The 27,536-nt window shown below is 41.2% G+C and overlaps 2 protein-coding genes across 5 annotated transcripts in view; one reads left to right on the top strand and one right to left on the bottom strand.

Annotated features, from left to right (window-relative positions):
- Nucleotides 1-16,125, bottom strand: part of BEND6 (BEN domain containing 6) — a 56,836-nt gene extending 40,711 nt beyond the window's left edge. For both annotated transcript variants that reach the window (XM_036248768.1, XM_036248769.1), the window contains exon 1: nt 16,074-16,125. The gene's annotated coding sequence lies outside the window, so the exon portion shown is untranslated. The remainder of the gene's footprint in view (nt 1-16,073) is intronic.
- Nucleotides 16,126-16,938: 813 nt separating this feature from the next.
- Nucleotides 16,939-27,536, top strand: part of DST (dystonin) — a 432,181-nt gene continuing 421,583 nt past the window's right edge. For 2 of the 3 annotated variants that reach the window (XM_036248926.1, XM_036248923.1), the window contains exons 1-2: nt 16,939-17,119; nt 17,699-17,733. In XM_036248926.1, coding sequence (XP_036104819.1) covers nt 16,939-17,119; nt 17,699-17,733 — 216 coding nt within the window. Of the gene's footprint in view, nt 17,120-17,698; nt 17,761-27,536 lie in introns of all 3 variants that reach the window. The other variant, XM_036248924.1, reaches the window with a different exon arrangement.

The raw sequence follows: 27,536 nt of genomic DNA, 5'->3' as shown, positions 1-27,536 counted from the left end.
TTCCTGATGTCTTCAATTCTTTGAGCAACTGTTTTAGTTTTTCTGGGCACATGTCTTCAGCTACCGCAATCAAACATGTTTTAATTAACTCACTATTGGTAGATGGCGTTCCTTGCTCAGCTAACAAATAAACCACTCAGAAACTTATTTTGGTTGCAGACTCATTTTCATATTTTTATTTGTTTGAAGAATTTCTGCTTTGATATTTTATTTAAAATTTTCTACTTATCCTCACTGGTGCTGTCTTGTAAGTTGGAAATTGTGTAATGAGTGCTTACTTTGATAACTCTGACACGTGTCATGTTCTTTTAGCAGAGCTATAGTGTCACTGTCTGACAAACACAATACCACCTAATTTCATAATAATATAGTCCATACTTCACTCAGCTTTAGAGCACAAAGTTCACTTTTCTCTTTATTTTCTTGTTTTGACATGATTGCCATGCACTGGTTATAAAAAATAAAATAATCTGCTGTATTACGACAATGTCCATGACACGAAGACACCACCGAATTATTATAACGGTGTCACTGTGACTTGTGAACACTGAGCAGCAGTACAAAGTGATGAGACTGCCCCACGTGGTCACTGTCACAACTACTCAAATCTGTCCTCATAGCATGAAAACAGCCACAGGCGATATGTGAACACATAAATGTGGATGTGTTCCGATAACACTTTATGAGCGCTGAAATTTGAATTTGATATAATTTTTACATGTCATGATAGGTTATTCTTATACTCATTTTTTTCAACTATTTAAAACTGAAAAACATTATTAGCTTACAGGGACCTGTTCAATATTATTTAGTGATGGTGACAGATTCCAGAGTCCTGGTTCACTGGGGTTGAGGATAACCCCAGGGTGGGGGGAAAGGGAGTGGGGAGTTATTGCTTAATGGGTATAGAGTTTCAGTTTTGCAAGATGAAAGGAGTTCTGGAGATGGATGGTGGTGATGATTACAGAACAATGTGAACGTATAACTGTACACTTAAAAATGGTTAAGATGCACCCTGGCTGGTTTGGCTCAGTGGTTAGAACGTAGGACCAGGGACCAGAGAGGTCCGGGTTCGGTTCTCGCTAAGGGCATGTACCTCGGTTGCAGTTTGTCCCCGGCCCCGGTGGGTTCGTGTGGGTGGCAACCACTCGATGTGTCTCTATCACATTTGATGTTTCTCTCTCTCTCTTCCTACTTCTCTCCCTCCCACTCTATATCTCAAGATAAAATGCAAAAATGTCCTCGGGTAAGGATTAAAAAAAAAAAGGTTAAGATGCTCAATTTTATGTCGTGTTTTTACACAGTAAAAAATTTGGGAAAAAATTAGTTTATAAAAACAGAGTACTAAACTTCTCTCTTGCTGATGTGATTTAGTTAAAGAGCAAATCTTCAGCCCTGGCCAGTTTGGCTCAGTGGTTAGAGCGTTGGCCTGCGGTCCGGAGAGACCTGGGTTCGGTTCCCGCTGAGGGCATGTACCTCGGTTGCAGTTTGTCCCTGGCCCTGGTTGGTCATGCGGGTGGCAGGCACTCGATGTGTCCCTTTCACATTGATGTTTCTCTCCCTCTCTCTCTCTCTCTCCCTCTCTCTCTCTCCCTCCCTCCTGCTCTATCTGAACAAAAGAATAAAAAAGTGTCCTCGGGTGAGGATAAAAAAAAAAAAGAGCAAATCTTCAAGTTTATTCACAAACTCGTTCAAGACCAAACTGAATGCACGTATCAGACTTCTTTTAGAATGACTACTTTGGGGTAGATTTCAGGCCAGTGTTTTGTTATAACAACATAAACAGATGATTCAGTGTTTATATTACTTGCCGATTAACAAATTCAGAAGGGATGTTAATAAATATGCTATTTGTTAAACACTACCAGTTTTGATAGTAAAAAATTTACTATGTAGTAATCCACCCCTCTTTATTTTTTGCCAATAGAAAACATTTTATTAACTCCATAGCTAGTGATACAGGTGAGTCTAAACATAACCACACTCATGAAAATTCCTAACATATGTGATTGGATGAATAACATAAGCCAATGGCTTTGAATCTTTTTTTTTTTTTTTTTTTACCACAACTCATAGCAAAACATATACTTTACATTTTGATCCAAAACACGCATGTGCACATACGCACACAAACAAAATTTCATGAAACATACTCACCCTAACTACATGATGCACTTTCTCAGTTCCTATTATATCTAATGGATTTTATTTCATTAAAAAAATTTTTTTCCTTTATTGATTTTTAGAGAGAAGAAGGGAGAGGAAGAGAGAGATAGAAACATTGATTGGCCACCTCCTGCATGCTCCCACTGGGGATCGAGCAACCTGGGCATGTGCCCTGACTGGGAATCGATTTGGGACCTCTCAGTCCATGGGATGATGCTCAATCCACTCAGCCACACCGACTGGGCTTTTATTTCATTTTTAAAAGTGCTGGTCAGAGCACAATAAATTGATTTCCCAACTCACTAATGAGTTATAACCTGTAGTTTGAAAATAATGCTCTAAGCAACACCCAAATTATAAAAGAACAATTTAAGAAGTAAGGCAGAGAAAGGGAATTAGTAACTAACAAAAGCAAATGAAGTTAATGAAAATATAAATTCTTAATGCGTGTAGGTTTATTTTTAAGAAATCAATAAAACATTAATGCAGGAACTCAAAAATGCAAAAGCCACCTCTGAGATTCTACGAAACGAAAGTCGCCAAACTTAGGGAAACCAGACAAACAGCAAAATAAAGTTCAGGTATCTTATCTGCCTTTGGATTTCAATATAAACTGTCTATGATGAATTAAATAAAAACTGTGAAAGGCAAGTACAGCGCTACAATAAATCTTAAGTACCCTTTAACAATTTTCAAGCGTTTGGATTGCTTTCCACACATACCAGTTTTGGAATGTATTGACATAAAAGGTCCCCTGCAATGCTCAGGTCAGAAAATGAACTGGGGCCCTGGCCGGTTTGGCTCAGCGGTTAGAGCATCGGCCTGTGGTCCAGAGAGACCTGGGTTTGGTTCCCGCTAAGGGCATGTACCTCAGTAGCAGTTTGTCCCCGGCCCTGGTTGGTCGTGTGGGTGGCAGCTACTCGATGTGTCCCTTTCATGTTGATGTTTCTCTCTCTCTCTTCCTCTCTCTCCCTCCCACTCTATCTGAACAAAAAATGGAAAGAGGTCCTGGGTGAGGCTAAAAAAAAAAAAAAAAGAGATGAACTGGGGATGCCCCTCTAAATGAGTTCCAAAAGTGTCAAGAAAATAGTGCCAATGTCTTTCTAAATATTCAGTGACTGTTTTAATGTTCTTTGTGAAATGGACTACTAGTTTCAGCCAGCACCACCAGCAAGGTGGAACATGGAGGAGGGGTGTACCCATGTTATTATTTTTAATTATATATATATATATATATATCAGAGGAAGAGAAATCCAGATCAGAATGGCTCCAAACACAGGGCGTCTTCTCCTGCAGCGCCTGCAGCACTCTAAACCCAGCGCGCGGATGGCTTTCTTAGCAGAGTGTTTTTGAATTCTAGATAGCAGTTACTAGGTTTTACTAAAGTCCGTTAGGGAGCAAATTCAACGCACTCTTTTTACTCCCTTCATTTCCAAATGACGTCAAACACATTTTCAATTTCCAAGTTGTTCCAGCAATATCCTGATTAAAAAGATGATCGATATACTTTAGGATGGTTCAACGATGCTGCCAAACTATGACTGCATTACTTAGATTGGATGGAAGACGACGCATGAGCCTACAGAAATGTTAAGTATGTCTGAAGGACTATAGACCTGAATCATTTTCAACTTCCCATGATGAGAAAGGAAAGAAAAAATCATTCTTATCTGACCAGGGTTTGTGGATGTAATTTTCCTGGAGCTAATTTAACTAATAAGCAGTGATGTCATGCATTGTCTTACATGTAACCACTCTCTGATAATGGTGGGGACGGCCTGCAGGCCTTATCAATACCAGCTAACATCACACACCTCACCAAACAGCCTGACCAAATATAGTAGGCTAATTTTTAAGTTGACAATTTTGTATGGACCTCGAATGATGTAATAAATATCCAAATGGCCCTTGGCAGGAAAAAGGTTCCCCACCCCTGACTGAGAAATTCACTTAGCTCCCTACATTGTCCTATGTGGCATCCTCAGATCTTTCCAGTCCTGACTTCTTTACTTAATAGAAATAAAAATACAGCTAATTTTTCCTGAGTGCTTACTATGTATAAGGGACTGTTCTAAGCATTTAACCTGTACTAACTCATTTAATTCTCGGGGTAAAATTATTATTCATACATCACAGATGAGGAAACTGGGGTCCCTAGCGGACCCTGGCAACCACTCCTAGTTGCTTGCCCATAAGCAGGCTAAAGAAGGAGTCTAGAGCCAGAACTTAGAAACCGATCATCAAATCAGCTTTGCAACAGATTCTGCCAATTCCGGTACTTAGGTTTTTTGCTTTCTTTGCTTGACTAAGTCCCTAACAGGGCTCTCCTTGCCTGAGCTTCTGCCTCATAGTCCTATGCCCTAAAGACAGAAATCCTGACTTTCTTACCAAGTTCTTCTTAGGACTACAGTCCTGCCCCTCCAGATCCCTACTCCAGCCATCTCTATTCTGCTTCCTAAGCCTGAAGGCTGACCTGTTTGGGTTCCCTTGCCCATTTTCCAGCTTGGTTCAGCTAGTGGGGTGTCTGGGCAGGAGATCAGAGGGAGGGAGGAAAGTGAGTTAGGAAATGTATCCTCCTGGCTCCCTTTGGGTCTAGGGCTAGTAACATTTCCACTATGACTAAGCCCTGGGGTACAGCACTATTCCTCATGGTTTCTCTATACTCAACTGCTATGGTTTGAGTATGTCCTTCCCCATCATCCCAATTCATATGTTGAGATCCCAACCCTCAGAGGTAATAGTATTTAGGTGATGGGGCCTTTGGGGGGTGATTAAGCTCACGATAGGAGAAATCTCATGAATGGGATTTGTGTTCTCATAAAAAAAGGCTCCAGAGAAATCCTTTGTCCCTTCTGCCATTGGAAAACACAGCTGGAAGTCAGGAGCCTGCAGCCTGGAAGAGGGCCTTCACCAGAACCTGAAACCTGATCTGGGGTTTCCAGCCTCTAGAACTGTAATAAATTTCTGATGTTTACAAGTTGCCCAGTCTCTGGCATTTTGTTATAGTATCAGAAACAGACCAAGACACCAGCCACACATGTTAGCTTCCTCATCTGCCCCAGGGCAAGAGAGCCAGGTGCTAAAGGACCCAACTCTGCCCTATCTGGAATGTGACTGGCTTACTTTCTTCATGATGTGTTCAGGAAGAAGACCTCTATTGGCAGAGAGGTGATAGCACAGAAAACAGGGGCGGAGAACAAAGGGAGACAATCTGCTCCATAATGTTATCTATCCCCATCAACTGTCTACGAAAAGTCTGTAGCCGTGTGTGGTGGAACTGTCTGGAAATTGGCACAAGAAAGTTTATGCAAAACTTAGAGGGACTCTAGACAAGGTTTCCTATGGTTCTAGAGTCTACAGAATCTTTGATAATACCAGTTTATATGAGTATTTTCTCCATGTCACTACTGTCTCCCTATCCCCTGATATTTACATGTCTTTTCCCCATTTATCAGAACCACAAATGCAGAGTTAAGGCTAAAGAAGAGCAAGAATCAATTAAAAGTTCTATTTTTAGAATAACCATGTCATACAAATCATCCAGTTTACATTTTTTGGATTAATGTAGAACATTCTATTCATATTAAAAGCTGAGAGCAAGATGAGATCAGCATGCCTTTTGCTTTAAGTAATTATATTATAAAACATTAATATTTTAGACCAATTTAAAAAATTCACAAAATGTAATAATTTTGATGTAAGAATCAATCCTTATGCATAGTAATCAGGATTGATTCAACTTTCAAACATTAATGTATGTACAATTATAACATGAAAAGACAAGCTAATTTCTCTTTGAAATATTTACCCCATTGTATCTTATATTAATGTCACATATTAATGAAATAAATGGTTACCATTTACCAATGTCTCTATTAATTTTGTACTTTTGTAGTCTCAAAAGTTTAAGTCTAAACATAATGTGCTGAGATATACACTTCAGATAATTTACTTAATAAATCATCTTAAGTGGTTTGCCCCCTTACCTACTACAAAAAATTTTCTCTTCTTGCTCTAATATCCTTTTGTACCATGTTGAAGCAACATTTTACTTATTTATTTAAAATATGTTTTTATTGATTTTTCAGAGAGGGGAATGGAGAGAGAGAGAAACATCGATGTGAGAGAGAAATAGATCAGCTGCCTCCTGCATGCCCCCTACTGGGAATTGAGCCCACAACTCGGGCATGTGCCCTGACCAAGAATCGAACCGGGACCTCTCAGTCCATGGGACAACGTTCAATCCACTGAGCCATACAGGCTGGGCTGAAGCAACATTTTAAAAAACAATCAGCTACAGTTCACATTCTTTTTTTTTACAGTTCACATTCTTATCATTTTTCTACCTCCTACGTATGTCATTAGAAAAAATATATAAGTATATATTTATGAGTGACAGTATTTTACTATCAATAAATTCAAAGAATAATAAAATGAAAGGGAATGTAAGAGACCATCTTCTCTCTGTTGCCTGTCTTGCCAAGCCTGGGTATAGGCAGCTGTAGGGCAAGTCAGAGCTAGGAAGCTAGTTAAGGGTAGAGAATGCAAGTACTGATCAAAGAAGGAAGCCCAAGAAGATGGAATGGATCTATTTAATTCCACTGAGACCCAGAAAATTATAAAGCAAGGGAGGATACATTAAACACACTATATGGAAGCCAACTTCAAGGTTCAGGAGTGTCAAAGACTAAGAGGAACAGGGGACTCAACAGCAATGACATTTTGGGGACAATGTTGTGAGCCCATGGCCCTAACTCAATAGTAGAGAAGTTGCTCAAACAGCCGGGAGGAGACAGAACTTCAGACACATGTATTCATGGTAAGAGGGGAAAGGTAAACTTGGCCCTCTACCAAAGGATAGAAAGCTTAGTGAAAAAAATTTTTTTTGGTAGAAGTAAAGTCTTGCTATATAGATAGTTCAAGATAGTCTTCCAGTCTGACTCTTCCAAATATATTAGATGATGAATCATGGTCACATAAGTGGTAACAAACACAGGCTCTGGAATCAAACTGTCTGGATCCATAATCCTAGAACCAATACTTACTACCTGTGTTAAGTATCTGTGACTGTTTACCCATCTGTGAAATGGTGATAGTAAGTTGATATGTACCCACATCCCCCTCATACAAGTTTAGATCAAACATGCAGGGGTGGGTGGGGTGTTTATACACTGCAGAAGGGAGGGCTGTGTCAAGAAGCATAGTTAAGTAACCTGGATGCATATGATGCTATAATAGGAAAACCTCTATGTTATTTAATACTATTAAAAATTATTACAGCTACCCTTTTATGATAGATAGCCAGGTGGTTTCCAACAGAGACCCCCTTTTTCCCCAAAGTGGGCATCTGTCTGTCCTCCCAAACTTGTTTAGCGTCCTGAAGGTGCTGGATCAAATTTACCCCAGTGATAGTGATGGAGACACAGAAAAGAAATAATATGAATGGAGCTATAATTATTTTTAATAAAAGGAGTCTTGTTAGACTGAAGTATTAGAGGAAGTGGTCTGGGCACAGTCCTCACAGGCTAACAAAAAGGACCAGAACTTGTGTGCTGAGAGACAGCTGATAGGCTGCTGGAGCATTGCTCGGGGTGACCCTCCTTCACCTGGGGAGGGGCAGCCTAGGGACAGTCCGAAGAGAAAAAGGGCAGCTGCCCAGCAAACGCCACCTGGGAGGAATTCCTGTGGCGGGGAGGAGGGGGTTGCAAATGAAACACATGAAACTACATAGTTGTTGAAGTGCTGGAGAATCCTCATACCACTTGCTGGCTGTGCGATCTCAGGGGAATTCCCTACATCTTGAAACACCAGGGCCCTCATCTATAAAATAGGGATAAGAGTAGTAGCTACCCACGGTTGCCGTGAGGTTTAAATGAGTAAACATATGTCAAGCATTCAGCAGAAGCTTAGCAGAGAGTAGATGCTCAGTAAGTGCTAGCCAGTACTAAAAACCCTCGGTTGTCCACACCAGGGTAGCCATTCAGTAACGAGGAAGCCCAGGGCATGTTGTCCGATGCCCTTTGAGTGAGGGGGAGAGATAAATAATTACTGCAGCAACCAATTCCTATGGTGCTGGCGGTGCCTTAATGCAGGTGCTAAGACTCAGACTTCAACAGCTCACCAGATGGCAGGGGTCTGGTACACTAAGTACAGTCCTGCAGTCTCTTTTCCAGTTGGATTCCTGCGTCATTATAAATGGCCACAAAATAAAATAGTGCAAAGAATAGTGTCCGCTAGATCCAGAGGGGCCTGAGTCACTTGGGTAATGGTTTTTGTTCAAAGCCTGTCTCTGTGTAGGATGCATGAATATTGTGCTACTAAACCCTGTACAGACTAGAGGGTCAGAAGGGAACTTGGAAAAAATAAAATCAAGCAGATTGAGAGATCAGGACCCCTGGAAACTGGACTTACCCACTGGAGTGAGAACGTCACGGGATGAAATAACCAGCCCCATGATGTGAGAGAATGTGATCACAGCCATGGGACACTGGGGCCTAGTGTCCTGAGAACACGGTGATGGGAGAATCGAGGTTAACAAGTACTGCAAGTTTGGGAAGCTAGAGATAATGGGTACAGGGTGCTGAGCACTTGGTATATGTGAAAAAATCCTGGCTGGACTGATGTCCCATTACCCGGTCTCCCTAGGAAGCTGAATGTTGAAAAGCCTCCTAAGCTAAGGCTTGGGGCAGAATTAGAAAGAGCAGGTGGTACATCACCAGGACATCTAGGATAAGTTTCCAGGAGCCTGATACTAAGTCCTTCTACCTCCCTTTTAAGCTTTAAGATCATGGAGATCCTTATTAACTTTGAACTTAAGACTAAATGTTTAAACTAGTGTTTTGGGCTCAGAATGGGCTTATCCATTCAAACATCTAGGTAAAAATTGGAGTGCATACGTGAAGGCAGCTTGGGAATGAAGTGAGTCCTTCTTGTGACAGAAGTCTGTGGAAGTGGTCCCAGATAGTCTTCTAAGGACACAGTCTTCCCTTTGCAGGGTCAGAACTGTCATCCCAACTCACTTGTCTCTTTCTCAATCTGTTTCAACTTGCAAGAGGACTACTAACCTACAGCACATGGTCTCCACTTAGTCTTAGGATAGGCAGAGTCACGTGCAATTGGGAGATGTCCCTGAACTTTTACAGGCTAAGAGCCCGCAGTTTCCTCTGCATGTCCTTGACTGACAGTGCTCAAGATACTTCAGTTTTAGAGGAGGTACCTAAGTGATGCTAATGTTGATGGATTGACAGAATGATTTGATATTGCAGAAGACTTGGTATCTAGGTGGGTTTGTATTTCTGACAATTCCTTCTTTCTTTCTTTCAATAACTCCTTAAGAACCTGATGGAAAATATGGATCAGGTCCCTCCAAAAGAGACCCACATTTTAACATATAATTACAGGTCCCGAGAAACCTGTCTATACATTCCAGGTTAAGAACTCCTAGGGCAGAAATAGGACCAGCAAGAAGAGGCTTTAGGTTTTTGGCTTTCTTCTTTGAAATACAAACTTTACTATCTTTCAATTTAGTGTTTGCTATTTGTTTCCTTGATTTCCTCCAAAAAGTATTTTGGGGCTACTTTTAAATTTTTTTTCTTTATTGATTTGAGAGAGAGAGAGGAAGGGAGAGGGAGTGAGAGATAGAAACACTGATGTGACAGAGAAACAAATCGGCTGCCTCCTGCATGACCCCCACTGGGGATCAGGCCCACAACCAGGGCATGTGCCCTGATGAGGAATTGAACTGGTGACCTCTTATTGCATGGCTGGATGCTCAACCACTGAGCCACACTGGCCAGCCGGGCTGGGGCTACTTTTTAAGATGTACTTTTCTTTCTGTTCCTAGATCTACAAGATGTTATTACATTTGGATAAATTCAATAACCTTTTGAACTGTGTGTTGCTGAAACATGTTTTACTAATTATCAGTTACTTGTCACAATTATCTGTTCTCCTTGGTACACTCTGCTCTCTTAATGACATTATTCTTTCAGGTTATCAGCACACTGATGCATTAGCATACTAATCTATTAGCACAAAGTATTTAATGTACAAGTCCTATAAGAATTATTGTAAGAAATGGAGGAAGTTTAGCTATTAAATGTTGCTGTTGTTTTATTAAGACAATCTGGATTTAATTCATAAATATTAGTCAAAATTTTAGTGATCTCATATTCTAATAATCACTACACCACTTTAACCCTCTTCTTACTTTTCTTTTCTTTTTTCCCCTTAAGAATGTAGAAATGCTTGTATCTTATATGGCAACTTTAATCTTGGATCTAGAAGACAATAACTTCAGCTTTCAAACTTGCTTTGTAAATTGCCCATTCTTAGAAATGGTGGAAATATTCTACACTATCTGAATAATAATGAACAATGATGCTCAGTGATTTATAACCCAAAGAGCTTTATAATTTGATTTATGAACAGCTCTCAAATTTTCCATTGGCAGCTCAGACAACTATGAGTAAATTTTCTGGCCAAATGACTCAGTATTTTGCTTCATGACTAATCCCACACTCAACGTGGAAACTATATAAATGAATTCTATTTGCCTGTGGATAATAAATGATTACTTTCCAAAAATTGTCTGCAAAGCATTATGGGGTAGATGTATTCAATTATATTGATATTTTAAACCCTCAAACTCAGACTTTTTTGAGAAGTCTGTAATGTTCACACACAAAAAAACCCACAATAAAACCACACAACCCCTACCCCCACAGCATTATCATGGATTCCACAACCCGTAGGACAACAATCCTAAATTAGGCTCTAAAATTTCTGAAATGTTAAAAAACAATTTGGAATGATTCCATTTGAAATATTTTATTTTACAATGATGTCTTTATTTTAAAAGTTTTATTATGGTAAAATGAATATAAAGTCCTTTCCCAGGGAATATTTGCTGAAAAAAATATTTGCTATTACTACAAATAATAATTGTTTTTCCTTCAAAAACACAAATTTAAAAAAGATAATAATGATCCATCCACATGATGGCTCCCCTGATTCTGGTGGTTGAAAATCGCCTCCAAGGTTACATTAGATGATATAGCTTCTTCCAAATGATGTAGTTCCTTTACCTTTCAACACAAGAACATGTATATTGTTGGCACATGTCATGAAAAAATATTTGGAAGTAAAAAGGCCATACAACACATTTCCTCAGATTCCTCTCAATTTCCTTCAACTCTTAATTCTGAGAGCAAAAAAATTCACCTAGGAACAAGTAGATTACCAGCTCCAAATCAATATGATTTTTTTCTAATAATTTATTGCTAGAGCCATTTGTACATAAACTTTGTTTTCAAGGAGGTAATATTTCAATGTAATGTCCTTCTGTGATTACCAGTTGGTTAATTTACTCACTTCCACATAGGTTTGTAATAAAAGCTTACAGACAATGCTGGACTGCATTCCAAGGTGTTCCTTATCTTTCCCTCAAAATCATTCTTCTAGTCTGACTATTAGTAGCCAGGGCAAGTGGGGAGGACACCATGGGCAGGGACCCATCAGAACTAGTCAGGGTCAATTTTAACTCTGCAGAGTCAAAAGTAGCCTGAAAGTAGAAAGAAGCCATTCGGAGGACTCAAGGCATGTTAAAAACAAATAGCTAAACCACAAATGGCCAGGAGAATGCCTTCTTCTCCCCTCTCTTTACCTCTCAATTTTTCTCCTACTACTGGTTCCATCCCGCTGGAAACTTGTTCAGGTACTCGTCTGACAAAGGGACTTTAATTAGCCTTCATCCAGGCTTTAATTGCATTTCTACTCATTCCTTTTAGAGTTAAATTTCTCCAAAGGTTAAGGACAGCAGCTCTCCTCTGTTTCACCAACCTTCCCATCTTCTGCCCATTAGTCTGGTTTTAGCCTTTCCCACTACAATGACTCAGTTCTCTGGAAGGTTTCCAGAGGTCTCCTAGTCACCAGTCTGCAGTCCGCATCCTCCTTAAACTCCCATTTGTGCAACTCTTCTAGTTAGCCACGAAATTGGAACACTGCCCTCTTGGACTCCACGGTCTTGCCTTCTGCTCTCCTTCTCCAGCCCAGAAATGGAAGCCGTCTCCAAAGTTCTGATTCCAATTCTTTCCGGTTTCTCCTTCTTAGTCATTCCGTCCATTTCCATGACTTCAACTATAATTTCCGTTGATGACTTCTGTCTCGGGTTTGGACCTCTCCACCCACATGAGCTTGCTGGATAATTTCACATGGATGTCCTTCTGACACCTCCGCCTCAGAGGGTCTAACACTCGGTTTGTCATCTTCGCCTTCAAAACTCTTCCTCCACCCTAGCTCAAAACTTGTCATCTATAATTCCTCCCTCTTTCTCACTAGGTCATCACACAGCTCAGAAGAAACATTTCTTCTTCCTGACCCATAACTTAGGTATTTGTGCCACAATCTCCTACTTCTAGGGAAGTCCAGCAGATATTTCTGCCATCTAATTATAGCCCCATACTCTTATCTTTGGGAGGTGGAATGACTCTGTGCTGAGGGAAATTAAAGAAGGCCTGTGAGCTACTAATAGGCAGGGCTGATGCACAACAGGTCCTGTCTCACACATGGTCCTGTCTCTTGCTCATCATGAAGAAGGCCTTGTGGACTGGAGATGCCAGGCTCTTTTTAGCCTCTTGTCTCCAGGTAACACTGGGAAACACTATACAGTTGACCCTTGAATAACATGGGGTTTAAGGGCATCGACTCCCCTGTGCAGTTGAAAATCTGTGTATAACTTTTGAACCCCCCCAAAACCTAGGTGCTAATAGCCTGTTGACTGGAAGCCTTGCCAATAACATAAACAGTCTATTAACTCATATTTTGTATGTTATATACTATATTCTTATAGTAAAGTAAGCGAAAGAAATGAAAATGTTATTAAGAAAATCATAAGAAAGATAAAATACATTTACAGCATTTATTTTTTAAAATTCCACATATAACTGGACCCTCAAAGTTCAAATCTGTGTTGTTAAAGGGTCAACTACAGTTCTTCATCTCTGACTGAGGGGGAGGGGCATGTTGAGTCAGGGGAAAAGGAATATAATGCTCCATTTTGGCCTTGAGTCTGAGCCATGTTCTTTAATCTGACTTTACCCTCGATAAAGTTAATGTTTTAATTTCCTTTTGGTTCCTTGTGTGTGTTCTCAGTTTGGTTGAGAATGCAAAGGGAAGAAGGGCTGCATGATTGATCACCTTCTACATAGTTGGTATAAACTCTCTTAACTATTTCCCCCAAGTCACTGTCTTCCCTTGGGTGACAGTGCTAATTCACTATCATAAAATGTAAAAAAAATTATGTATACTTTTCTATTTTGAGTTTTTATTTCTTGGGATGAAAGATTGGTTAACAGCCTTCTCCTCCATCCCTGCCCCCAAACTTAAAATTTTTGTGACTTTAATACAATGTCAATTATTCTTTCATTTATTTATTTATTTTTTATTTTTTATCCTCACCTGAGGACATTTTTCCTTTTTTTTTTTTTTTTTTTTGTTCAGGTAGAGTGGGAGGGGGAGAGAGAGAAAGATAGAGAGACAGAGAAACATCGATGTGAAAGGGACACATCGAGTGGTTGTCACCCGCACAACCCAACCAGGGCTGGGGACAAACCGCAACCAAGGTATGTGCCCTTAGCGGGAACCGAACCCGGGTCTCTCTGGACTGCAGGCCTATGCTCTAACCGCTGAGCCAAACCGGCCAGGGCTCAATTATTCTTTTAAAATGAAAACCTAGCAGAAAGAAAAGGTATGAATTCTAATAAATTAACTTCCAAAAAGGATTGATTAGCTGATTTAATATTTATTGAATCCCACAATGCTTTAGGCATCACAGAAACACAGAAAGAAGCAATTAATAACATACCATTATTTGGAGAAGAAAAAGATAAATTAGCAACAAACAAATCAGAAAATAAAAACAGAACCTAAACACTAAATTCTTTCAATGATTTTGTTTGCTTATTTTTAGTGTCTTTGAGATAACTAATAGAAAGAACAGAAATGAATGCATCTAAAAAGAAATGTCTATAGTCCTACTGCATGGCAGTTAAGCATTTGCCTGCCAAAAGAGATAAATGATGTTCTTGTGTGCACTTGAAACTTATAAATGGCTGCAGCAAGACTCAGGATGATAACAATTGTGCTAAAGCAATAGCTCAGAAAACCATAATGGCTATTTAGTTGCTTTTTGTTGTTAAAAGTGCAGAGTCTAGGGCAAATTGGTTACTATTCTGTGGTCTAAGACATGTTTCAAGGATATTTAGGCCATTTCAGCTCACTCACAAATTGCAGTTAATGAGAAGTGTAAAGTAAAGATGACCGTCCTAAATTCTTAGTTATTTCTCCCAATGTTTGCAGAAGGTTAGTTCCGTTTTTTTTGTTGTTTTAAATTACTCCACTAGGCCACTATGAGTCAATGGGGTAAATAATTCTTCCTTTCCTGATGTGCCATACATTGCAGGCTCTCAGGATTCTCTTCAACAACCGCTGCACAATGGGCTGGAATACAGTCTCACTGCAGTGGGCTGCAGTATCAGGAAACTTAAGCAAAGTGCACATAATGCAGTGCTACCTGTCACCTGGAGTGCCAGGGACCTATGAAACCTCTCCTTGCTTGCAGAGCAGCCTACACTCTGACATTCAACATTCCCACCTTATACAGCATGTACAAGCAAGGTCCTTCCATCTTCAACCCTCAACTGAGTGAGATGTAGCATGTCAACAACTTGAATGTTTATTTTGTTTTTGGAAACTTAATTCATTGTTTCCCACGTTTATGAACCTGGCATTTAAGAAATGCATTAGGCAGTGCCTTTTTTAGTTTCCTTTAATGCTTACACATGGTAATATGTTAAAGGTCTTAAGAACATCACTGGTTAAGCTTTTTTTTTTTAACTTAAAAAATCTTTTTTCTTTTATGCAGAGATGTACAGTTAAGTTTGTATCATTAGTAAACAACACCGATATTGAGATCCTTCAAGCAAATAACAACACTTAAGTATTGTCATGGATTCTTTTCTTTTCAGAATTTTACAAACTACTTTGTGACACAACTTCTTCAGTCTCTTCAATATTCCGAAGAGTCCACCTTAGTAGTTATTAGAAACACCACAAATGCAGTCATGTGCTACTTTGCCATTCTAATTGCAGTTTCCTTATAAGAGTAAATAAAACAAAAGAAAAAACAAACAAACAAACAAAAACCCCAGCTCCAGACAGCATTGCCTTGGAAGCAGCAAAACGCGCGCGGATACCGCACCTGGCCTTCGGGCCAAGGCAGCAAGATGCTGCAGACTGCGGCAGCAGCGATGGCTTCCTGGCCAGGTGGCCGTGGCCGTCCACAGAAAGGCGCAGTGCAGCACACCCGCCATACCTTCTGCGTTGGCACTGTACCAGCGACCACTGAATAAAATCTCCCAGTCATCAACTATAGTATACTTTTTGCTGGTTATGAAGAAATGGGAGGGGGCAAGAGGGAGAGGAGAGGTAGTGAGTGCATTTTCCGTGACAGGTCATTATTTCCTCACATTCCCTAAAAAATTTCTCCTCCAGATATTTACCAGCCAATCCCAACTTCCTTCGTCTACCAGTTCTCTAAATCTGAAATTGCCCCTCCCTTGCAAATGCACTAAATGAGTCAGATTTTACAGTAAACGCATAGATACAAGAGGTTCCAAAGTGCCCATTTCTTGGCTGCGAAATTGCACCAAGTTTGGAGGTGGAACAGTTTACGTCTGCAGACCCGAGTGTTCTACTGGGGAATGCTCCCAGTTAGAGGGGGTCGGAGACCGGTGAGCCTCCCGTTCCTGAGGACCCCAATTCCCAGGGAAGGCCCTTCGCTATGTTCAAGCTTCAGCGAGCGAGGAACATTCCCCCCTCCCCCCCTCCCCCGCAAGCGATAGCTCACCCGGCTGCATCTTCCAAAGCCCCAACATCGGGGCGGGGCGTGGGGAGGTGGGAGGTTGGGGGTAGCACCGCCTGGAGGCTCCCCTCAGCTCCTTACTGTTCCCCCCTGGCTGCTTGGCGCCCCCTGACTCCGGACTCCCCAGCAGTTCGGCCAAGGGAGGCTGGATAGGTGGAAGCCCCAAGCTTCGGGGAGCCTAGAGGCACCCGTCTGTTGCACAGTCAGACGGCGCGGACTGGCCGGCGGCCCCGCAGGAGGGCGCTGGGCGCTCAGGCCCGAGCGCAGCCCGCGGCCGCCGCCGCCGCAGCCATGTCCGCGCGCCCGCGCTACCGCAGCTCGGCTGTGATGTCATCAGGCGAGCCCCCGCCGCGGCGCCCCATTCCCGCCCCCCGCGGGCGGCCGCCGCTGCAGCCTGGGCGCCGCGTCCCCGCCCCGACCCACGTGCGCCGGTCTTCGGGATGCCGAGGCTGGCGGCGGCCGTAAGACGATGCACAGGGCCCAGGTGGCCAGGGCGGCAGCGCTGCTTCTCCCCGCCCGCCGCGTCCCCCGCGGGGCTGCGCCCGGGGGCTGCGCATGGACGGGGGCGGAGGCGCCTGAGGAGGGAGGAGAGAGGCTCTCCGCCGCCAAGTCCCTGCCTGGTCGCCGTCTGCTGAGTCATGGCAAGCGCTCCCCGCAGCCCTGGATCACTCGCTTAGCGCGGCTGGCGCGGGGTGCGCAGCCATTGGGCTGGGCGCGGGGCTGCGTGCGCCGGGCATGACGCGCTGATCCGCGCTCGCCCGTGCCCGCCGCTCTGGTGTGCGCCCCGCGCGGGTGCCTGTGCCGCCGCCCTCCAGCCCCGCCGCCGAGCTGCCCTCGCCTCGCCCGCACCATGATCGCCGCGGCTTTCCTCGTCCTGCTGAGACCCTACAGCATCCAATGTGCCCTCTTCCTCTTGTTGCTTCTGCTAGGCACCATCGCCACCATCGTCTTCTTTTGCTGCTGGCATCGCAAGCTCCAGAAAGGGAGGCATCCGATGAAATCGGTCTTTTCGGGTCGTCCGAGGAGCCGAGGTAAGACACGCTGCCACGGGCTTCTTCGAGCTAGGAGGAACATTTACACCGATTTGGAGAGTGAAGCGCGGCTCGCTCCCCTTTGCGCTTCTGCCCCTATCTCCATCATTGCCCATTCCCCAAGCCGAGTACCTTAAGGATTGAACGTCCCTCGCCCTATTTGCCCTCACCCCCCACCCCCTTCCTCCAATCTCCCGGGTTGGGATAAACACAGCGATGCTGAGAGCTGGGAGGAGAGGCACGGACGCAAATTTTTAGCGTCAGTTTGCTAAAGCCCCTAAGGGTAACGGAAGCGGAGTCCGGGGCTGCGGCAACCTCTCTTCGCCCATCCGTAGCTTTCTTCATGGAGAGTTCTGGGCTCCCCAACTCCCCCAGAACTTTCCCTGAAACTTCTCGTGTTGAAACCTGCCAGAGACCGATGGCCTAGTAACCTCCCCGCCCTATAGAATGTCCCTACTGAATTCGAGGCGTTTAGAATGTGCCTTCCCGACCCCTCACCCCCCAGGTAAGTGATCAGTTATTCGGCGGGTGAAGAACAAGGAATTAAATAAACTCTCGTTTTTTCTCTTTTCTCTCCAGATGCTGTTATGAGATCTCACCACTTTCGTTCTGAGGTAATTTATTTAGCGCGCACGCTCAAGGTCAGAAGAAGTTCTCTTTCTTGAGTACCAATATTAATCATATGCGTGTTCAGAAACCAATAGGGCATTGCATCGCGAGCAGGCTGCCCCCAACCGAACTACTGCCCAGCGAACAGTTTTACAAATTTTTTGTGTCGTGGAGCCGCTGTACAGGAGGGGGAAAGACGGTCTCTAAATGCCCTGGAGACCTTAGAAACTTAGCCTCGGGGTGGATCTCAGCATCGTTTACAATCTAATTTCCTGTGGAAGCTTTCTGGGTGCTGTCAGCTGGGGTTGTTCACTTGGGTATCCAACTGAGAAGAGCTTTTAGGAAGTTAGTGCAGAGCAATTTGATCCATATGCATTTCATTTTAGACTTTCAAGTTTACATTACTATTCACTGATCAAGCTCTCCATGTTTTATTGGGGCCACCTGATGATTTTTGCAGTGATGGTGGTAGTGATTGAACTTTATCTGATCATGTGTGCTAACCTCTACCCAGAATGTGGGCCATCCCTCCATGAGCAGGTGGGACTGCTGCAGCCCAGCTCCATTGAAGATAGAACTACAGGAAACAAAACCAAGCTCTCTCCAAACCAGCATTTCTTTATGAGTTTCCAGGCCAACTCCACTTCGTGTGAGATATTTTCCCCTTTTTCGGACAGCCAGGCTTGGAGGTTACTGGTCCCAATGCTTGTTGTGGTGTACTCATCTTAGCAGACTTCATAGTTAGACACCCTCCATTTACTTGCCACTTACCTGAGAAGTTATTTCACATTTCATTTCACTAGTTAATCAGATGTTTTATTGCACCCTAGGTGTTTTATTGGACTCTGGTTGCTTGAAAGCTTTAACTGCGTTATTATAACAGCATTCTAATGTTGCACAACGACTAATTCTACTGGATGTAGCCTGGAGGGTGAGAACTCTGTGCCCAATTTAGGATACTTAAGAGAATAAATTAACCAGATAATCAGACGGTTCATTCCTGGCTTTACACTAACTATCTATGTGGTGCTGGGAAACTCTGTTAACTTCTTGGCACCTCAGTTTCCTCAGGTGTAAAATAGGACTAAAAGTACTGGCAGGGTTATAAGGGGGAAGTTGATTTTGGGTTTACAAATAATTATGTAAAAAAAAAAAAAAAAAGCCACTTAGTTTATAGCAGGCATTAGTACTGGGTAGGTATTATTATATTTTGTAAAATTTAATTTTAAAATGTATAAAAATAGCCTGGCCAGTGTGGCTCAGTGGATTGAGCATTGCCTCATGGACTGAGTTGTCTTGGTTCAATTCCTGGTTCGATTCCTGGTCAGGGCACATGCCTGGGTTTCGGGCTCCATCCCCAGTAGGGTTCATGCAGGAGGCAGCCGATCGATGTTTCTCTCTCACATCGATGTTTCTATCTTGCTCTAAAAATATCAATAAAAAATATTTTTTTAAAATGTGTAAAAATAAAAATCTGCAAATTTTTCTGTCTTTATTAAATTAATTAATTCAAGTTTATGGGAAACAACATAAACCGGATCTACCACAAAGCAACACTTTTTGAATATCAATTTAATAGAATATCCCATTTAGATGTGACAAAAATAACGGTCAGGTTGCAAACATAAAAAGTTAGGATTTTGATTTTAAAAATTGATAAATAGTTCCATACATATAAATGATACAACAAGAATAATAATCCTGTTATGGATTATTTTATTTCCCATCAGGTATTTTAGCTAAAGCACAAACAGAAAAAAATGAGATAGAACTGTGTCTTGTTTAGTTAACTCTCAGTTAAGAATTTGTCCTGAGCTTGCATTTGGTTAGGAATGCTGGGAGCAGTTGTTTAATGCCTTAACTTGTTTCTCAAGAATACTGGTACAGTTTGACATCCTTTTTGTACTTCATATTTGCCTCATCTGCTAGACTGTGAGCTTCTTAAAGGCATAGACCACATCTCTCTTGATTAGGGGTGTATCCCCACTGCCTGATATAGTGGGTTCTTAATAAATACTTATTGAATGAATGAAAAATTCTTCAGTGGGTGCGTTTCCCATAACTGGGCAAACAGAGCTCAGAGTTGGGCAGAAAAGAAAAATGCACATTCTCAGGACATTGCTCAGAATTCAACAATTGCTGGGCCTCAACTCTTATTTTATCTTTCTAGGCTTTTAAAATTAGCCCTGGAGTTTATATTAAAAATGTAAGTCACGAATCATAACGAAATGGGTTTGGTTAACATTTTATTTCTCAGAAAATTAAATGCAAGTTCAGCTTAATTTGTTGATGGGCTACCCGTATTCTTTTTTGTACCAAGTTCCTTCAATAAACTACTCAAAGAATGTTATTTAAAAGTGGAAATCCTGAAACCGTGTTGCATGAGAATGTCATATTTCAGCACTGCTTTGTGTTTACCACAAATAAAACATTTTCCCTTAAGGGTAACGTAGGGAATGTTCCCCCCTTCTCCTTTTCTATCAAAATGCCATTTCCTGTGGGATTTTCTCCTCGAGAAATATCTCTGAAGTTTTTGGATATTAAAAAATTCGAATTTGAGTAGCATAATGTATATTCTTGTTGTTTGTTAGCAGTAGCTGCTGCAGAATACTTAATTATCAAAAATGTTTTCATTTTCTGACAAGTCATAATCATATTGAATTAAGAAGTCAGTGCCTTTTTGTTCCTCATTCCAATCTCAGTAAGTAGATAATTCACGTTCAGCATTTCCATGTGTTCAAAGGAGGAAAATGAGTTTAGGATCTGCTGACTCATTTTGAAATGTGAAAGAGTTTTGGGAAAGCCCTTGAACACATGGAAGAAGTTCGGTTAGCACTTTGATGCTTTACTTGGCAGAGGATATTGCTTCTGCTACCCACATGCCCAGCAAGGAGTCTGATTGGATGGGAAATTTCAGGATGTTCCTTCCCAGATAGAGAAATACTTCTCCAGGGAGGACAACGATGGCACCGGACCCCGTTTGCTTTGGGGAAGTTCTGCAACAGGAAAGAAGGCCACTTCTCTCATCTGAGGAGCTCCAGCTTTTCTCTCTCCACTGAGTATAAAAGAAACACATTTCTCCAACTAGTTTCTTCCTCCTGAAGCTAGACATAAATAATACAGATGTTGATAAGAAGTTTTGGAACCATAACCATCACCAAACTTTTTATTTTCACTTACTTGCAAACTTGTCTTTACTAGCTTTTTAATAATCCTCTAAATTTTAATAATTAACATATGAGAATGTGAAATTATTAATCCATCCCCTAAGGGCTGAACAGTATAACCTCAATTCACTGATAGATAATCCAATTAGATAAGTAGAAATATGTGTTTTGTATATGTAGATAAAGAAGCTGTACAGTGATTTAATTAAGTCCTAAATTGCTAATGAAGAGAGTGATTTCACACTGATGTAGGACTCAGTCTAGAAACCAAATGTTTATTCTGTGTCTAAGAAGTGCACTTTTCCTGAGGATTTATTATGTCTTATGCTGTGACTTTGTACAATGGTTAACTGTTACTCTAGATTCCTGTGGTGAAAATCAGGCAGTGACTATCCTGATTTTAAGGAAATTTCAGAAAGTGATACGGGTAATTGAGGTACCATTAGGTTACAAGAAAGAGTCTCGGGAGTACTTCAGTGGACTGAAGACAATTATAAGGCCCTCTGAGAATACCCGGAGTGAACAGTGGTAAATGATCCCTATTCATTAGCTCAGGGGAATAAGGGAAGCCTTGTTTGATAAAAGGAGGGGGAAGAGTGTGTTTTATGTCTATCAGGATTTGAGTAAATATCTTCACTTCCCATTTCAGGTAAAGGAGCTAAAAGAGTTAACTCAAGTTAAGCAGTTCCTGAAGAATCACATAGCAAGATAAGGACAGAGTAAGACAAGAACTCCCTGGCTACAGTTTGTCTGCCCTGTGGTGTTTAACTGTGTCACTCACAGCTCAGAGAATAATAATATGCCCAGAATTCTCAATGAAAGAGAGAAGCTAAGCTGAGTGAAATTTTAGTGAACATTTCTTACAAAGCTGAATAGGCAAATCCTTTAGGTTTCTCCAGTGATTATCGGAGTGATCCTAGATGAAATGATGGTCCACACACACCCTCTTGGCCTCATTATATTCCCAGAGTGTTTGTGTATCACACCATGGAAGAATGGGCAGTACAATAACCACATTTTACAGCTTCTTAAATCTGCATCTTTTATTAAGAATTACCCAATTTAGTAGATTACCAAAAATGATAGTTTATCATTTAGGTATCTTTTACAATTAGGTTATCTTTATAAATAAATAAATTCTTTGTGTAGAGTTAAACTACAGGTCTAAATTAATTTGTACTAATTACATCAGTCTTTCTTGGAACTCTGCACACAATATAGTGTTCATTTAGCTTCATCAATTATTTTCAAAATAAACACATTTATTTTTTGATCATGTCCGAGGTTTGATGTTAGGTACAGGGCTAACAAAGGGTCTGCAGTATAGACCCTGTCCTTGAGATTACTTCTAGGTCACTCGCAATATCAGTGCTGAAATTTTATAGTTACTGGTTTCTTCTGTTACAGTAACTGAACTGCTGTGCTGTTTCCAACTATGAATCACCAGTGTGATGAGAGCATCAGAGGCCGAGGTGTACAAGTACAGCCAATATGCTGTACACAACTCACCATATTTGCAGAAGTCTATTGCACCAGGGTCACCACTACTATATAATTTACCCTTTTGCTACATGGTAATAAAATAGTGCTGAAAGGAATAAACAAAAGAAGGATGGGAAAAAAACTCACTTTTTCATGTATCCAAGTTAATTTTAATGCAAAGTAGTTGAAAGTTGAAACAAAAGCTTTTCTAGAGAAGTTTGACTCTCTGTCTAACCGAGAGGTTCAACAATGACTCTGAGATTTGGATTACTAAATATATCCAGGCTAACAATGACAAGTATTGGTCAGTGAAAAGAATATAGGAATAGGGTTAAAAAAAATTATTATTTTTTTATCCTCACCTGAGGACATTTTTGCGTTTATCTTTAGGTAGAGCAGGAGGGAGAGAGGGAGGAGAGAGAGAGAGAAACATCTATGTGAGAGACACGTTGACTGGTTGCTACCCACACGATCCCATCTGGGGCCGGGGACAAACTGCAACTGAGGTACTTAGGGGGAACCGAACCCAGGACTCTCTGGTCCACGGACCAATGTTCTAACTGCTGAGCCAAACTGGCCAGGGCGAGTTCAAATATCTTGATTTTGGGTTCCAGTTCTGCTATTAACTAACTGCGTGACCTTGGTCAAGTCTCTTAGTGGCTCCAAGATGTATATTTGGTGTTCTCATTGGTAACATGAAGATGATCTCAGAAGCACCTTCCAGAAGTAACAGGCCATGTTTCTGCTAATAAGGCATTATGTAAAACATGATTCCTGCCTGCTAGAAGCTTAAGGCAGGCAAAGATAAACATATAATTAGTTTAAGTACAAACTAACAAATTACATACAAACTAGGAATGGTTGGAATATTTCTGATGAAATTATTGCCTCTGGCTGAGGTGATCAGAGAAGGCTTCCAGAGAAGGTGATGTTTATGCTGAAGCATAGGGTTGGGTGCTACCTGGATCTAGATGGAGAGGGAATGAGAGCAACCACCCAGGCCAGCAGAATGGCATAAAAATAGGCAAAGATTTGAAAAGGCACCTCGTTTTCAGAGCTCAGAATACACCAATATGATTAGAATGAAGGGTTCTTGCATAAAGGAATATAGAGCTGGAAATATAAGTAGGTTCTAACAACAATAAAAATAATTTTTTTTTATCCTCACTCAAGGACTTTTTTTTTTATTTGTTTGTTCATAGAGTGGGAGGGAGAGAAAGGAAGAGAGAGAGAGAGAAACATTGACGTGAAAGGGACACATCAAGTGGTCGCCACCCACACAACCCAACCAGGGCTGGGGACAAACTGCAACCGAGGTACATGCCCTTAGCGGGAACCGAACCTGGGTCTCTCTGGACCGCAGGCCGACTCCCTAACCACTGAGCCAAACCAGCCAGGGCTAAAAATAATTTTTGTATACTACTTGACAGCTGACAAAAGCCTTTGACATAACTTTATTTTATTTGAATACCTTAGGAGGGTGCCTGCTGTGAGGCCTTTCAAGAAAAGCAAAAATTGCCTTTTTGTTTCTTTTCTAGCACTATAGCAAACAGCCTGATCACTCTTTTTTTCATTCTGAAGGAAAATGAAGTGTTATGACCTCTGCTATAAAGGGCCCAGGGAAATGACTCACTGTGGGCCTTTCTGGTCACCCTGAGGCTGCACTTTTGCAGGGTACCATGTTTTTCAGGTCCAATGCACAAGCGTTACTGGGTTATATTTTGACTGCAGACACCATATGTCCAGGGATTTGTGACAACCTGCTCATGTGTTCAGTGTTCATTACAAATCCTCATGCAAAATATAAGAAATTTGCAGGTAATTCATTATGTGCAAGGCCATTTTTTTCAGCTATGAAATACATTATATCTTTATAAAGTATTTGAAATGTGTGTGTCTATACTTAAACTTCTTCCTTGAAAATTCCGGTTCTACAAGAATTACTCTAAATGTTTACACTTTCCTCAAATCCTGAAGCTTATTTCTTCACTCTCAGCCTGTGACCTTTGTCTGTTAACTCTCAGAGAATGTCAGTGCCATCAAGTAATAGCACCTTAAACTTCTTGCCCCTAAAAACTAAGTGGCATCTTAAACTTCCCTCCCAGACTAATGGAAAATTCATCTGTCCTTCACGCTAATCGTTTATGCTTATATTGTGAATTCTTTTTGTTCATCTCTCTTGGGGGATGTTGTTCCATTAGTCCTCCCCTCCTCTTTTTTTTTTTTCTTTCTTGATTTTAGAGAGAGAGAAAGGAAGGGAGAGTGAGAGAGAAATAGAAACATCAATGAGAGAGAACATCAATTGGCTGCCTCCTGCACGCCCCCCTCTGGGGATTGGGCCCACCACCTGGGCATGTGCCCTGACTGGGAATCAAACTGGTGACCTCCTGGTTCATGGATTGATACTCGACCACTGAACCACACCAGCCGGGCTTCTCCTCTTCTTTTATCTTCTATTGTGCCTCTCTGTGGGCTCCTTTCCCTTACATATAAATATCATACACGCTTCCCTTTGAAAACAATACAAACCTCTCTATAGGTACTGCCAACTCATCTCTTGGCAAGAGAAGTTTCCTGAAAAAGTCTCTTCATTTGTCACCTCCTGTTCCTCACCTCTCATTCATTCCTCAATTTAGTATAATCTGGCTTCTGCTACTGCTACTACTTAAAGTCACTTAAGCTCACCAATGATTTCCAAATTGCTAAATCAAATATTTGAGTCTTTACCATAATTGACCTATCTTACATTTGACATTGTTGACCACTTCATGATACGCTTTCTTCCTAATATTTGGATAATACTTTCTTTGTTCCATCCCTCCCCCCCTTCCTTTTCTGGCCATGGCTCCCTCTGTTCCTGCACTGCTTCTTCTTCCTACTTATATGTAGATATTCCCAAAGTACTGCTTGGGGCTAATTTTTAAAAATAGTTTTATTGAGATATAATTCACATACTATACAGTTCATCTAGTTAAGGTATATGGTTCAGCCCTGGCTAGTGGGGCTCAGTTGGTTGGATCATCATCCCATGCTCCAAAGGGTTGTGGGTTCGATTCTCAGAGCACATACCCAGGTTGCAAGTTCTATCCCTGGTCAGGGTGCATACAGAAGGTAATCAATCGACATTGCTCTTTCACATTGATGTTTCTCTCTCTCCCTCTCTCTTCCTTTCTTTCTAGAATTAGTGAAAAACATATATTCAGGTGAGGATTTTAAAAAAATAAAGTATATGGTTCAGTAGTGTTTAGTCTATTTACAAGGTTGTGCCACCATCACACCATTTAATTTTAGAACATTTTTATTACCTGCCAAGAGAAACCCTGTTTGCGTCGTCCGTCACTCCCCACTTCCCTCCACCTTCACCCGCCAATCCTAGGCAGCCACTAATAGATTTGTTGAGTTTCATTTTTGCTCACCCTGTTCAAGTTTTACTTGTTTGACCACATCACACTTACTGTTTTAGGTTACCCTCATATAATGGTTACTTTGAAATCTGTATCTCAAAATCAGACCTCATCTTGATCTTCAGATACAGAGAGTCAATTGCTTTCTCATTTTGACATGGCACACCGTGGGTACCTCAAACTAAATACTGAACTCATCATTCCCTGTTTTGGAGACTGGTAGTACCTTCTCTACCCCCTATAGTTTCTCAAACTAGAAATCTGAAAGATATAACAGAAAACTTCCTTATCCATCTTGCCCTGTCTGTCTTCTCTTTAAAATATCTCTGGGTCTGCCTTTCTTACTATACCCATTGGGCTTATCTTGGCTTAGGCCCCATAATAAAACTCCAGAGAAATCTCCTTGCTTCCCCATTCCCACTCCATACACACTAATTTTATAAGGATCATTCTAAAATATAAATGAATTATTAAAACTTTTATCACTCACGGAGCCATTCATATTCAAGTAACCTCAACATAAAGTGGGTGTTAATAAACAAGGATTTATATTCTTTTATAGCAAGAAGTCTAGAGATGCCACCGGCTTTGCCTGAGCCGCACCACTGTGCCATTGCCAATGTATTTGGGATAATCGTGGCCTTTCCTTCATGGTTGCAGGATGGCTGCCACAGCTCCAGACATAATGCTCAAATCCATGCAAGGAAGAAGGGAAGGAGCAGAGACAGCCAAGGAGGGATATTCATCAGAAAAATAAAAATATTTGTTAGAAGCCTTTCCAGTTAGATTTCTTATACTCGAGGGGTCAGAACTGTGTCACAGGCCATCCCTCAGACTGGGTGAAGCTCGGGATATGGACTTTTCCCAAGCATCATAGAGGTAGGCAAGAAAGGGTTAGGTAAATCATTTTCCTCTCCTACTTAAAATCTCTTAGTGGTTTCCTACTTCCTTCAAGGTAATGAAGGTCAACATTCTTAATATAACATCAGAGCCATTCCTATACTGATATCCTTGTGATAGGTCTAGCTTACCCATTTGTCCACACTTGTAATAATCCAAGCAGACTGTGGCCTTTTAGGATTATTGCTTTTGTCCATGGTATTTCCATCCGAGAAGCTTCTCTTTCTCTTCCTTTCCTCTGTCTGCTCACTCACCCCTAAAGACGACAACAGTAACAAAACACTTGGGTACAAAAGACTAACTCCTGCTTTCTCTTTAAAACCCGGTTCATAGGTCATCTCCTCCAGGAAACTTTCTTGGCTTGCACCTCATAATCATAATTTAGGTTTCTATTTGTCTTTCCTACATGGTTGTATCTTGAAGGTAGTGTAAATCTCTAGTTTTTAGCTCAGTGTCTGGCACAGAGCGAAGTTCAGTAAACGTTCCCTAAACGAATGAATATTAGACATTTTCTACAATTCAGTTTAATTCTCAATTTTCATGGATTCTGTAACTTTCTAAAGTTCTGTATCCTTCTTTTACTTTACTTAAAGGGAAGGAGACAGATGCTTTTCATTTTTATTTGAGTCACACAGTTATGCCTTAGTTGACATCCTGTGGTCACTTAGAAAATACAGATTCGAGCACTTTTAAAAACGAGTTTAAAATATTCCCTGACATTTTTATTCATTATTGAAGAGATTTTCATACTTTGATGTAAGAGTTTCAAACAAAAGTTTTAATATTTAATGTTTTCATTTTAGTTCTTAATCTGAAAAAAAATCAATGTAACTATATGCTGAATTATCTTGTAAC

The sequence above is a fragment of the Molossus molossus genome, unplaced genomic scaffold, assembly GCF_014108415.1.
Source record: "Molossus molossus isolate mMolMol1 unplaced genomic scaffold, mMolMol1.p scaffold_m16_p_8, whole genome shotgun sequence".
NCBI classification, from domain to species: Eukaryota; Metazoa; Chordata; class Mammalia; order Chiroptera; family Molossidae; genus Molossus; species Molossus molossus.
This window is presented reverse-complemented; position numbering and strand designations above follow the sequence as displayed.